At 46.6% G+C, this 14,338-nt stretch overlaps 1 protein-coding gene across 1 annotated transcript; it reads left to right on the top strand.

Annotated features, from left to right (window-relative positions):
• Positions 1 to 5,404: 5,404 nt before the first annotated feature.
• On the top strand, positions 5,405 to 11,063 carry LOC123052234 (omega-6 fatty acid desaturase, chloroplastic). The gene is made up of 10 exons (XM_044475360.1): positions 5,405 to 5,695; positions 5,796 to 5,847; positions 6,845 to 7,077; positions 7,267 to 7,410; positions 7,524 to 7,675; positions 7,920 to 8,042; positions 8,160 to 8,337; positions 9,652 to 9,770; positions 10,400 to 10,514; positions 10,606 to 11,063. The coding sequence occupies exons 1-10, from the start codon at positions 5,642 to 5,644 to the stop codon at positions 10,765 to 10,767; spliced, it is 1,332 nt and encodes a 443-aa protein (XP_044331295.1). The 5' UTR covers positions 5,405 to 5,641; the 3' UTR covers positions 10,768 to 11,063.
• The last annotated feature ends 3,275 nt before the right edge of the window (positions 11,064 to 14,338 follow it).

The raw sequence follows: 14,338 nt of genomic DNA on the forward strand, positions 1-14,338 counted from the left end.
GTAATCCTGTCTTGGAAGTCATGTTGCTAGACAACAATGAACCTACGAGCTATGGAGAAGCGATGGTGGGCCCATATTCCGACAAATGGTTAGAAGCCATGAAATCCGAGATAAATGGATCTTTAAGAAGAAGACGAACGTGGACGGTAAGGTTACCGTCTATGAAGCTCGACTTGTGGCAAAGAGTATTTTCACAAGTTCAAGGAGTTGACTACGATGAGATTTTCTCATCCGTAGCGATGCTTAAGTCCGTCGGAATCATGTTAGCATTAGCTGCATTTATGAAATCTGGCAGATGGATGTCAAAACAAGTTTCCTTACCAGTTTTCGTAAGGAAAGGTTGTATGTGATACAATCAGAAAGGTTTTGTCGATCCTAGGGATGCTAAAAGGTATGCTAGCTCCAGCGATCCTTCCATGGATAAGAGCAAGCATCTCGGAGTCAGAATATACGCTTTGATGGAGTGATCAAAGTTTTTGGGTTTATACAAAGTTTGTTAGAAACTTGTATTTACAATAAAGTGAGTGGGAGCGCTACAACATTTCTGATAAGTATATGTGAATGACATATTGTTGATCCGAAATGATGTAAAATTTCTGGAAAGCATAAAGGGTTGTTTGAAAGGAGTTTTTCAAAGGAAGACCTGGATAAAGCTGCTTACATATTGGGCATCAAGATCTATGGAGATAGATCAAGACGCCTGATGATACTTTCAAAGAACGCACACCTTGACATGATTTTGAAAGAGTTCAAAATAGATCAGCAAAGAAGGAGTTCTTGGCTGTGTTACAAGGTGTGAGTATTGAGTGAGACTCAAGACCAGACCACAACAGAAGAGAGAGATAGGACGAAGGTCGTCCCCTATGCTTCAGACGTAGGCTCTACAGTATGCTATGCTGTGTACCGCACATGAAGTGTGCCTTGCCATGAGTTGGTCAAGGGGTACAATAGTGATCCGGGAATGGATCACATGACAGCGGTCGAACTTATCCTTAGTATCTAGTGGACTAAGGATTTTCTCGATTATGGAGGTGAAAAGGAGTTTGTCGTAAAGGGTTACGTCGATGCGAACTTTGACACTAATCCGGATGACTTTGAGTAGTAAACCGGATTCGTATAGTAGAGCAATTATTTGAAATGGCTCCAAATAGCGCGTGGTAGCATCCACAAGATGACATAGATATTCGTAAAGCACACACGGATCTGAAAGGTTCAGACCCGTTGACTAAATAACCTCTCTCACAAGCATAACATGATCAAACCAGAACTCATTGAGTGTCAATCACATAGTGATGTGAACTAGATTGTTGACTCTAGTAAACTCTTTGGATGTTGGTCACATGGTGATGTGACCTATGAGTGTTAATCACATGGTGATGTGGACTAGATTATTGACTCTAGTGCAAGTGGGAGACTGTTGGAAATATGCCCTAGAGGCAATAATAAATAGGTTATTATTATATTTCCTTGTTCATGATAATCGTTTATTATCCATGCTAGAATTGTATTGATAGGAAACTCAGATGCTTGTGTGGATACATAGACAACACCATGTCCCTAGTAAGCCTCTAGTTGACTAGCTCGTTGATCAATAGATGGTTACTGTTTCCTGACCATGGACATTGGATGTCGTTGATAACGGGATCACATCATTAGGAGAATGATGTGATGGACAAGACCCAATCCTAAGCCTAGCACAAGATCGTGTAGTTCGTTTGCTCAGAGCTTTTCTAATGTCAAGTATCATTTCCTTAGACCATGAGATTGTGCAACTCCCGGATACCGTAGGAATGCTTTGGGTGTACCAAACGTCACAACGTAACTGGGTGGCTATAAAGGTGCACTACAGGTATCTCCGAAAGTGTCTGTTGGATTGGCACGAATCGAGACTGGGATTTGTCACTCCGTGTAAACGGAGAGGTATCTCTGGGCCCACTCGGTAGGACATCATCATAATGTGCACAATGTGACCAAGGAGTTGATCACGGGATGATGTGAGTTACGAAACGAGTAAAGAGACTTGCCGGTAACGAGATTGAACAAGGTATAGGGATACCGACGATCGAATCTCGGGCAAGTAACATACCGATAGACAAAGGGAATTGTATACGGGATTGATTGAATCCTCGACATCGTGGTTCATCCGATGAGATCATCGTGGAACATGTGGGAGCCAACATGGGTATCCAGATCCCGCTGTTGGTTATTGACCGGAGAACGTCTCGGTCATGTCTGCATGGTTCCCGAACCCGTAGGGTCTACACACTTAAGGTTCGATGACGCTAGGGTTATAGGGAAAGTATGTACGTGGTTACCGAATGTTGTTCGGAGTCCCGGATGAGATCCCGGACGTCACGAGGAGTTCTGGAATGGTCCGGAGGTAAAGATTTATATATGGGAAGTCCTGTTTTGGTCACCGGAAAAGTTTCGGGTGTTATCGGTAATGTACCGGGACCACCGGGAGGGTCCCGGGGGTCCACCAAGTGGGGCCACCAGCCCCAGAAGGCTGCGTGGGCCAAGTGTGGGAGGGGACCAGCCCCAGGTGGGCTGGTGCGCCCCCCCACCAAGGCCCAAGGCGCATGGGAGAGTGGGAGGGGGCAAACCCTAGGTCCAGATGGGCCTTAGGGCCCATCTAGTGGGGCGCCCCCCCTCTCCTCCCCTTGGCCGCCCCCCCTTGATGGGATCTAGGGATCTAGGGCTGGCCGCCAGCCCTTGGGGTGGAAACCCTAGAGGGGGGCGCAGCCCCCTCCCCCCCTATATATAGTTGAGGTTTGGGCTGCCCAAGACACATGAGAACGTCTCTCTTTCGGCGCAGCCCTACCCCTCTCCCTCCTCCTCCTCTCCCGCGGTGCTTGGCGAAGCCCTGCGGGATTGCCACGCTCCTCCATCACCACCACGCCGTCGTGCTGCTGCTGGATGGAGTCTTCCCCAACCTCTCCCTCTCACCTTGCTGGATCAAGGCGTGGGAGACGTCACCGGGCTGCACGTGTGTTGAACGCGGAGGCGCTTAGATCGGAATCAACCGCGATCTGAATCGCTACGAGTACGACTCCCTCATCCGCGTTCTTGCAACGCTTCCGCATCGCGATCTACAAGGGTATGTAGATGCACTGCCCTTCCCCTCGTTGCTAGATTACTCCATAGATTGATCTTGGTGATGCGTAGAAAATTTTGAATTTCTGCTACGTTCCCCAACATCAATAACCAATAGCGGAACCTGGATGCTCATATTGGCTCCTACATATTCTACGAAGATCTTTATCGGTCAAACCGCATAACAACATACATTGTTCCGTTTGTCATCGGCATGTTACTTGCCCGAGATTCGACCGTCGGTATCTCAATACCTAGTTCAATCTCGTTACCGGCAAGTCTCTTTACTCGTTCCGTAATGCATCATCCCGCAACTAACTCATTAGTCACATTGCTTGCAAGGCTTATAGTGATGTGCATTACCGAGAGGGCCCAGAGATACCTCTCCGACAATCGGAGTGCCAAATCCTAATCTCGATCTATGCCAACTCAACAAGTACCATCGGAGACACCTGTAGAGCACCTTTATGATCACCCAGTTACGTTGTGACGTTTGGTAGCACACAAAGTGTTCCTCCGGTATTCGAGAGTTGCATAATCGCATAGTCATAGGAACATGTATAAGTCATGAAGAAAGCAATAGCAACATACTAAACGATCAAGTGCTAAGCTAACGGAATGGGTCAAGTCAATCACATCATTCTCTAATGATGTGATCTCGTTAATAAAATGACAACTCATGTCTATGGCTAGGAAACATAACCATCTTTGATTCAACGAGCTAGTCAAGTAGAGGCATACTAGTGACACTCTGTTTGTCTATGTATTCACACATGTACTAAGTTTCCGGTTAATACAATTCTAGCATGAATAATAAATATTTATCGTGATATAAGAAAATATAAATAACAACTTTATTATTGCCTCTAGGGCATATTTCCTTCAGCGGGCGGCCAGGACCGGCGAGCCGCGCGTCAAGTGGGCGTCCAAAGAAGGTGAGTGCCTCGCCGAAGCATGGAAGACCGTCTGCCTCGACCCGATCACCGGCACGAACCAGAGCACCGACACGTACTGGGAGCGCATCAAGTCGAAGTTCGATGAGCGCAAGTTGGTCGACCCCTACTTCGCCGGCATCCACATGAAGCGCAGCTCGAAGGCCATGGCGAACCATTGGGCGCTCATCCAAATGGCCTGCAACAAATGGCATGGGATCGTCGAGGAGGTCGCGGCTCACGTGGATAGCGGCGCCAACATCGAGGGTCAGGTATGCACCGTCGCCGGTTGTCGCTCCTTTCGCCGTTTGCGTCGCCGACACTTGTTCTTGGGCGCAGATGGTTCGGATGTTCACCATGTACCGCCAGGACAGCAGCACCGACCAAGAGTTCAAGTACCTCCACGTATTCTCCCGGATCGAGAAGTGCGAGAAGTGGGCGGATGTCCGTTGCACCCTCGCCAAGGCCAAGGAGACGTACAAGTCGGACGCGCCGACTCCGGGCGCGGCTGATGGGCGCTCAGACGGCAACAAACGAGCCAATGCGGCGAAGGACGACGTGCCATCTATCGGTACGGCTGCATGCGTCCATCGAGCAGTGCATCGTCGACGCCAAGAACCACGCAGCCCAGAGGGAAGAGAAATCCGAGGCGCGATGGTCGGCGTTGATGACGAACAACGTCGTCAAGCTCGACCTACTCCGGACCAACGTCGCCGCGAAGAAGAGGAACACCGACCTGGCATTCCTGATGGGGGCGGACATGTCGAGATGGACGAGCAGGTCAAGGCGTGGTACCTGGCGGAGCGCGGCCTCATCTTGAACCAGGATGCCGCCGACGACCGCGCCAACTCCCACGCCGACCCCTACGCAGTCGCCAAGCCCGAGCGATGACGCCTCCACGACGCCCAACACAGAAGCCGCGCCGACGCCGACCAGCCCGCACGCCGACTCCCGCCAGTCCGACGCCGGAGGCCGCCGCCGCCGCTTGATGCATTGCTTACGCATCCTTCCTTTTTGAACGCTGAACTTTCGAGTTATTGATCGCCGAACTGTGGCATGGTGATCACCGAACTATGTGGTAGCCGCTGATCGCCGGACTTGTGGCGATTTTTTGGTAGTGGAAAATATCAAGTTTGAATTTATAACGTCTTGGGGCCGACACCTGGGGGCGTGGCTGGGAACTACATCGCCCCCAGGGCCCAAAATGCGCCGGCCGAAGGGTCAAAATAGCGTCGAACCGTGCGCTGGGGGACGAACGAGTGGAGACGCTCTTAGCGCCATTGATTGATGGTCTATGTTCACGGAGCCACGCAGGTTTCATGTCAAACTTTGTTATCAACCGTGTTCCTATATCCCTTTTTGTGACACAAAAATTGATATAAATCCTTTGGCACGCAAAATTTATTGCCAGGTGCTCTGGCCGTTATCGCGCCCCAGCCACTAGTCGCTGCAATCTGCGGCGCGCGCTCGCCTCGCCTCTGCCGGGCTGCTGCGTTCATCACAACCACCACGCCAGCGCAGGGCCCTCCCCCATCCAAACCATCTCCACACTCCTCTCGCCAGGCCCCCGCCGCCGACTCCACACTCTCTACGCTCGGCCGCCGCGACGGGGGCGGATGGCGACGGCGAGCGGCCTCTCCGCCCCTCTGCAGCTCCTCTCCTTGCGGCGGGTAGGAACCCTATCCTATCCTGCGCATGCTTTGTTTATGTGCCCGCCATCTGTTCGCGTTAATGCCTGCGAGGCACTCACCTGAGCTTGTTGTTGCCCAGGCACCCGCCAAGAACCTCTCGCCGCGGAGAGCAGCCGCGGGAGCTCTGTCAGGTACAGTCCCGCCGTCCTAGCACTCGCATTTGGGTTGGAAATGTAGGGCCTTTGTGTGGTGCGAGATAGACGGCTCCCCTGTTCTTGCTGGCATAGTAATGCGTTGAATTGCCTGGAATATAACTGTTCAGGGTTGGATGGGAAATCACCATGCCGAGGTCGTGGTATTGTGAATTTGTGAATTGTACTGCCAATTGCATGGCGGGAATACAAGGATGTGTCCTTGTATGTAGCATTACAAGTGGTTAGTTATATCAAATAATCTTCCTTTGGTAGAAAGGCTTGTGGGCTTGGACTCTGGCGGTTGAGAGGGTTGACCTCGACGCTGGCGACCGTAGAGGCAATAGTGACAAGGTGGCACACCGAATGATCGGTAATGAGCTCCCTGCCAGGCTTAGAGGATGGCCTGATTTGGGTGAGCGGTGTCCTGACTTGACACTGGCAGTAGCAATGTAGCCAGAACAGGTGCAGGAGAGAAGGAGGCAGTGCAGCTACCGTGTGGAGTAGGAGGAGGGGAGGAGTCCCGGCACAAGGAAGAATAAGGGGCCATGTGATTCGTTCTGTAAACCTTGGGCACGGATCCATGCTGTAGCACGGCCGTAATTAGATTGTGATACAAATGAGATGATTGAGAAATTGCTCAGCTCAGCTCATCACATATACTCCCTCCATTCCAAATTGAAGTTCTAGATTTGTCCTAAGTCAAACATCTTTAAGTTTGACCAAGTCTATTGGAAACTATACCAACATTTGCAACACCAAATTAGTTTTGTTATATTCACCACAAAATATATTTTCATACTATATATATTTGATGTTGTAGATATTAATATCTTTTTAGATATACATGGTCAAACTTAAAGAAGTTTGACTTAAGACAAACCTAGAACTTCAAATATTTTGGAATGGATGGAGTATATATCTAACTTCCCAATTTTCATTCTTATTTGGCCGCATCGTTTCATTGTTTCGATGTTGCGTTCCAATGTTTTGCCAGGTTCACTTATTGTGAAGAGATTTTCTTTATGCAACGGGAGAAGTCATCACCAATTTTTACCATTGAAACAAAGGGGAAGGTTGCAAGCAGCAGTACTACCTGTTACTCCACCACTGCTTGATGATGAGGAAAAAAGGAAGCAAATGTCTGAAGATTATGGTTTCAATCAAATTGGAGAACAGCTACCAGATAACATTACTCTTAAAGATGTCATGGATACTCTGCCTAAAGAGGTACTCCCTCCGTTCGGAATTACTTGTCTCGGAAATGAATGTATCTAGAACTAAAATACGTCTAGATACATCCATTTTTGCGACAAGTAATTCCGAACGGAGGGAGTACCAACTAGACAATGCCAATACCAGCTATGCTCCTGATGTTTCCTGTACTCAAATTCTTATGTAAAACTTTGCTCCTGCTAGGTATTTGAAATCGATGATGTAAAGGCTTGGGCATCTGTTCTGATATCAGTTACTTCATATGCTTTCGGTCTTTTCCTTATCTCAAAAGCTCCATGGTATCTTCTTCCCGTTGCTTGGGCATGGGCTGGTACAGCAGTGACTGGGGTGAGCTCTCTTTCCCTCCAAACCTGCCTGTGGGTGTGCTTGCACACGTGTTGCACACTTGCTTGCTTTTGTCCTTGTGGCCTGTCCACGATTTAATTGATGCCTTTGTGAAGTTTTTTGTCATAGGTCATGATTGTGCACATAAATCATTTTCAAGGAATAAGCTAGTGGAGGATATCGTTGGAACTCTAGCTTTCCTGCCATTAATTTACCCTTATGAACCTTGGAGGTTTAAGCATGACAGACATCACGCCAAGACAAATATGTATGTATATACCTCCCTGTATAATCATCTCCAATATGGTCCAGATGATGTTATTGTCATTCAAGTTAATGAGTCGATAGTATCAGCCTGTTACTTTACTTTTGATGTTTTCAGTTCATGCATTGCACTGTAACAAAAAGACTCGTATACTTAGAAAAAAGCCATATCGTGATCTGAAAGCCCTTTTCATTTCCAACCACGTTCTACTTTGGTCATTCAAATTTTTACCTTGGTATAACTCCAGGTTAGTAGAAGATACTGCATGGCAACCTGTTTGGCAAAACGAAATTGAATCGTCTTCTTTCCTAAGGAAGGCAATTATATTTGGTTATGGTCCTATCAGGCCATGGATGTCTATTGCTCACTGGTATATCCCACCCAACATCTCTCGATTCACATGTTTTGATGGCCATCTCTTATGTTGAATTATTTCTCATGAATTCCTCCAGGCAATAACATTTATGTTCACAATGCAACTTGTCAGGTTGATGTGGCACTTTGATCTAAAAAAATTCCGGCCAAATGAACTCCCTAGGGTGAAGATAAGTTTGGCGTGTGTCTTTGCATTCATGGCAATTGGATGGCCCCTAATCATTCTTCAATCAGGAATAGCTGGATGGTTCAAGTTCTGGTTCATGCCATGGATGGTTTATCACTTTTGGGTACATTGCTGATTTTTGTTACTATCATTTACTCCCTCCATTCCAAATTATTTGAAATTCTAGCTTTATCCTAAGTCAAACTTCTTTAAATTTACCAAATGTGTAGAACACAAATGCCAACATTAGAGAAGTTGTATAGGAGCAGGAGTGGTCGCATGTTGTAGATATTAACATTTTTTTCTGTAAATTATGTCAAATATAGAGAGGTTTGACTTACGACAAGCTAGAACTCCAAATGATTTCGAACGGAGGGAGCACTGCAGATGTACAGTATCCAAATTCATGGTTGTCCTGTTCAGCTGTGGAAGTATATTATCTAGAAGACTTGAGCCCACCAGAATATCTAGAAGACTCCCAATCGTGCAAGCTTCCACCTAGAATTTGCCAAATTTCTAGATGTAAATGGAATTATCCCGTCGGAGCAATAGGATTTTCCTTTATTTAATAAGACTAATTCTCTGCACCCAGTGGTCTTAGTAGGAAGAAGGTACAGACTAGTAGTCTTCATAAAGACAAGTTTATTTTCATCTTCCAATGCTGCGAACAACGGCTACACTATAAAATATAGGTGGAGCCTGCGCTAGCAAAGAACCGAGGAAACTTTTCGGCGGTCGACCACGGGGCGTGGTCAAACTTACCAGGAAAATCACATATCGGACATATAGCAGCACCCACTAATTCTCTCAACCAAGCACGGGACTAGGCGGAGCCTGCAACGTTGCAGCAGGCTGCGGAGCAGGCGAGCAGCATATCAAGGTTTAGCCGGCGTAGAAAGGCAGGCGAGAAGGGATGAGCAGCGGCAAGATTAATCCCGACCCGACAGGTTTAGGGGTGGGGCTGGCATGCTGGCTCTAGCAAAGAACCTGGCCCTCCGGGCTTAGAGGGATAGCTTGTGCAGCGGCAGACCGGCAGAGGAGGTGTCTGGGGCAGGGCAGGGCGCGGCGGCAGCGACACTGACTGTGGGCGGCGGTTAGGCCGGTGCTAGCGGGCGGGTCATCGGAGAGGCGGCAGTTTCTGGCATTATGTTCCGAACACAAAATGACAGTGTACGGTACCTATGAATCGACTGTAGTGGAGTTCACCTGTAATCTACCATGAATTAGCTCTCCCCAATACTTGCATCGACTAAATTGGCTAGAAACCCGAAGACACAGTTAAAGCTAGCCATAATTACAGAACACCTCTCCAAGCAAGGAATGCATACGTAAAGAGATAATAATATTGGTCCAAGTAATGAAGTAGCAACTTCATTGTTTATGAGTTTGTATACTGAAAGTTAACTTAACTTTGTTTTATTTAAACTATTTGCTTCAGATGAGCACCTTTACAATGGTGCATCACACTGCTCCTCATATACCTTTCAAATCATCAAAAGAGTGGAATGCTGCACAGGCGCAATTAAACGGCACAGTTCACTGTAGCTATCCTCGATGGTACGAATTATTTATCTTTGCTTTCAGTTTTGTTTAAATGCATATTAGGACTCCTGTTATGATCATATATACTAAACAAACTTTCAGGAAATGATGTCCATGTTGATTTTCATCGCATATGTAATTAGTATGGCAAGATAAAGCAATGACTTTGCATCCAAATAAAATGACAGCTATTGTCCATTTGTTGCTTCGTCTTTCAATTGAAAATCAAGAAAATTCACCAGCATGCTGTGCAATGTTTCTAGATTGCAATTCATTTTTCATTTTGGATAAAGTGCCATGAGAGGATGTTATGGGGCCTTCGAACTACAGTTTTAGGATTGCAAATTAAATAGGCTTAATTGAACTCTGGAGTTCTGGTCCTAGTTTAGGACTAACCGTGCAAGTAGGATAGTACTTCACTGAAGTACATCTAGTATTAGTGTATTACTAATGGATCTTGGAACACATTTTGAATATTCTGTGATGAAGGATGTATGCGAAACTGTGAGTACTGAGTGTAAGTTCCAACTTTAGGTGAACTGGAGTACATCATATCTTCCTTTTCCCGTCTAGCCAAATTGTCTTGGAAACATGTTGATTCTGAAATTGAGTTTTATCTGGCTAACATATTTGTACATTTACAGGATAGAGATCCTTTGCCATGACATAAATGTACACGTCCCGCACCATATTTCTCCAAGAATTCCAAGTTATAACCTTCGTGCTGCCCACGACTCCATTAAACAGAACTGGGGCAAGGTGCTTTGATACTTCTCCTAGTTTTGTGCATTTTCTCTGGGTCTTGACATCATAGCTTCATTTGTGCTCCCGGCATGTCTTCTGTCTGCAGTATATCAATGAGGCCAGCTGGAATTGGCGGTTGATGAAGACAATATTGACTACATGCCATGTGTATGACAAAGAGAGATACTACGTTTCTTTTGACGAGCTCGTGCCTGAGGAATCTCAACCAATAAGATTCCTTAAGAAGTTCATGCCAGATTATGCTTGATGCAACTGCTACCATTGACTAGTCAGAGAGTATTTAGACATTAAGAACAATCACAACCATTACACTACAAAAGGCTCATCGCAGACGGCTCAGGCATGGCTTTTATTGTGAGCCGGCAGGGATACTCCTTGTTGCAGATGGCTTTTATTGAAAGCCGCCTGGAGTTTTACCTTTTCTCTTCACCCGCAAAAAAAAAAAGATGCTCAAACAAGTAGAAACAACATATAACAGTATATTATAATGTCATATATTAAACATGCAAGAGGAAACAACAATGTATTTCACATTCATTCTCATTCAAACACCAGCAAAGTGACACGAACAATATTTAGATTGCATCAGTAAAATGGCAGCAATATCGCAAGTTCAAGAAATGAAGTTCCAGGCCATTATCTGTCCATCTCCATTGCGCCGCAGCAAAGATGAAGAAGCTTTGTGTCTTCCTCTCGTCTTCTCTGTTGTGCCACACCAGATGTACTATTTCCATCTGAGGGCTTCCTCATTCATTCGATGATTCCATCAATGATCAATCCATGGATGGTTAGTCAATCTACCTGAAAAGTTTCCATCATCACCTTGTAGAAATGGTGTGGCTAGCGCGAAGTCTCAGTCGGCTGACAGCCTTGTAAATCGGCCATTTTTAGCTCCGTTCGTATCTGTGTGTTGCTTTTTCCGGCTTGCCGGCTCCGTTCGTATCTGCGTGTTGCTTTTTCCGGCTTGCCGGTGCTGTCACGGTGCTCTCAGCGGCGACGTCTGCGGGTGTCGTTTTCCTTCTTGAAGATGCTGCCATGGCCTTCTTCTGTGCCCCTCTTCGATTTAGGGGAAACCCTAGGTCCGGTTATCCGGATCGGATGACAACGGCGCCACGGCATCATTTTCCTTCGTGAAGATGCTATCTTGGTTGTTGCTCCTCGTACCCCTAGTGTTAGCCACTTTTGGCGATGGTAGTCTTCAGGCTGGTTTGTCTTGCCCCTCTAAACCTGGGGTTTGTGGGTTTAGCAGTGTTGTGTCCTTGGTTTGGACAGAGCATCTCTGGTCCTTCTGCTCTAGGCATCATGTTCATGTCTACTTGCGTTTATAGTATGTGTTGTATCTCCTTTTTATACTCATTTTATTCTCTTCTATATTAATGAAACATACACAAGGTTTGCGTATTCGCCGAAAAAAATCCGGGCTACTGCTGGGACCAAGACTGTGTCTCGTCCATGTACAGGACAACATAAGTTTTAATGAACTTTTTTGCATGACACATGGACATTTTTTTTATAAATAACATTTTCCCCTAAACATGAGATGAATATTTTTATTTTCGTATGTACTCGGTCCATTCCAAAATATTTGAAGCTTTAGGTTGTCCTAAGTCAAACTCTTTAAGTTTGACCAAGTCTATTTAAAAAAACCCGCAAAAAAAGTCTATTTAAAAAATACACCAACATTTATAACATCAAATTAATTTCAGTATATTCATCATAAAATTATACTATATATTTTTTGTTATAGATGTTAACATATCTTTTTGTATAGATTTTTTTTGCGGGTGATTTGACTATGTCCTCGCTTTAATAGAAGGGCTACCCCTAAAAAAATAGAAGGGCTCGCGTAGCAGCCCCCGGCTTGTTGGAGAATTTTGCGTGTATTCGCGTCAAATTTGGCCGCGGCGGCAGAAGATTCCTGCCGGTACCGGGCGCGAAAGGACGCCATGATCGGTCTACTGCCTGCCCTCTCTCTTCGTCCCGCTTCCTCACTCCGATCACCATACCAGGCTTAGATCATGGACGCTGATAAGTGCTACACGTGTGGGCGTTAGGGGGTTTGCCCACACATTTTGTGTGATGTATAAGAGGAACAGCCCACACACTCACGTATGGGCAAAAAAAGTAATGCCCACACATCTCTTTTTTTCCCTTCCGATCCCTCTCACACGCGTGCGTGAGGGCGAAATAGATAACGCCCACACGTCCCGTACGTCAGGCCTCGTACCTCGTGGTCCCGCACACCCCGCGTATAGTCACCGCGCGTCCCGCAGTTGCCATGGTTCAGACCCTCGTCCATGTTTGCTTAACTGCAGTTGCCATGTCGCTGAATTTCGGTTGCCATGTCGGACAACTACAGTTGCCATGGTTGCTCAACTGCAGTTGCCATGTATGGTCTGGTCTACTGCAATTGCCATGATTTCAAAACTTTAGGAGTTGCCACCCACTAAACACTAGGCAGTTGCCATGTAGCACTATAAAAAGGCATGGCAAAAAAACATGTTCGGGTAAAAGAGAGAGTTGTCATGTGCTCACAAGCACGCAAGGGCAGTTTCCATGTAAAAAGAAAGAGTTGCCATCTTCTTACGTGCACGCTAGGGCAGTTGCCATGTACCATGCAAAAATACATGGCAACTCGGGTAAAAAGAGTTGCCATCTACTTACAAGCAAAGCTAGAGGTAGTTGCCATGTACCTGCAGAAACACATGGCAACTGCCAGCTTTGGGTGTGGGCTAGGAAACGGGCGTGTGGGCGAAGTGATAAACGCCCACACACCAGCCCCCTCTGCGTGCATGAAACTGATGTGTGAGGCGAATTGCTAAACGCCCACACATTAGCCCCCGTGTGGTGAAAAAAAGACGTGTGAGTGACCGGATGAATGCCCACACACCAGCTTAGTCCTACGTGGCACACAAAAACTGCTAAAACGCGCCAAAATTCGTGTAGAATTGGTTGGATAAGGATCCATGCGTGTGGACGAGTTGCCAGACGCCCACACGTGTGGGCGTTAGACTTTTCGTAGATCGTTCGTTCCCCGTGAGCTCAACGCCGTTTCTACAGCAGCGCACTAGCACCCATCGGACAAATCTACAGTCCATCCCATCCTTGCTTTCAGAGGCCGCAAATGGTCGCAACGTGCTACGCGTATTCTACTCCTGCACAGCAACGTTCACGAGGCACCAGCACTACACAAAGATACGCAACGGGAATCATCACTTTGGCGTCGCCATCTCCCGTCCCATGGCCTCTTTTTCGTGCCCATCACCGGCAAGCACTTTACTTCCTTTGTTCTCCTCGTTGTCATAGCTTTGGTCGTGGTATTCCTCTGCTTTTCGTACACCAGAATTCCCATCGTACCTACCTATCGGTCCCTTGCCCAGCAACCCCCCAACCTCAACCTCAGCGACCCGATCATGCAGAGGCTGCGGGTAGCTCCACCTCCACGATTTATGACTACTCGGGTCGATCTGCAAAGACGGCTTAAATTTGCTTCACAGGTGAAATTTCTTTCTACAGTGCTTTCTGAAACTTCACCCTTGACAGGCGGATTCAGATGACTGCTGACAACAAACACGAGGAAAGCAACGAGACATGTAATAACATGGTGAGCTGAACAATTTCCCATTCCCCCCATATATGTAAGAATCAAGAAAAACTTGTCTTTGTACAGCTATATTTTTAATCTTTGTAGACATCTTCTAGTACTATTACACAGTAAAGTGACGGCCCCTTCTAAGCCCTGAGGGTGATCATCACACATAAACGACCCTGCAAGACTCACCGCCCTCAAAATCTCCACTAGCGCTATCCTGTGCACC

This window comes from Triticum aestivum, chromosome 2D (assembly GCF_018294505.1).
Source record: "Triticum aestivum cultivar Chinese Spring chromosome 2D, IWGSC CS RefSeq v2.1, whole genome shotgun sequence".
Lineage (NCBI taxonomy): Eukaryota > Viridiplantae > Streptophyta > Magnoliopsida > Poales > Poaceae > Triticum > Triticum aestivum.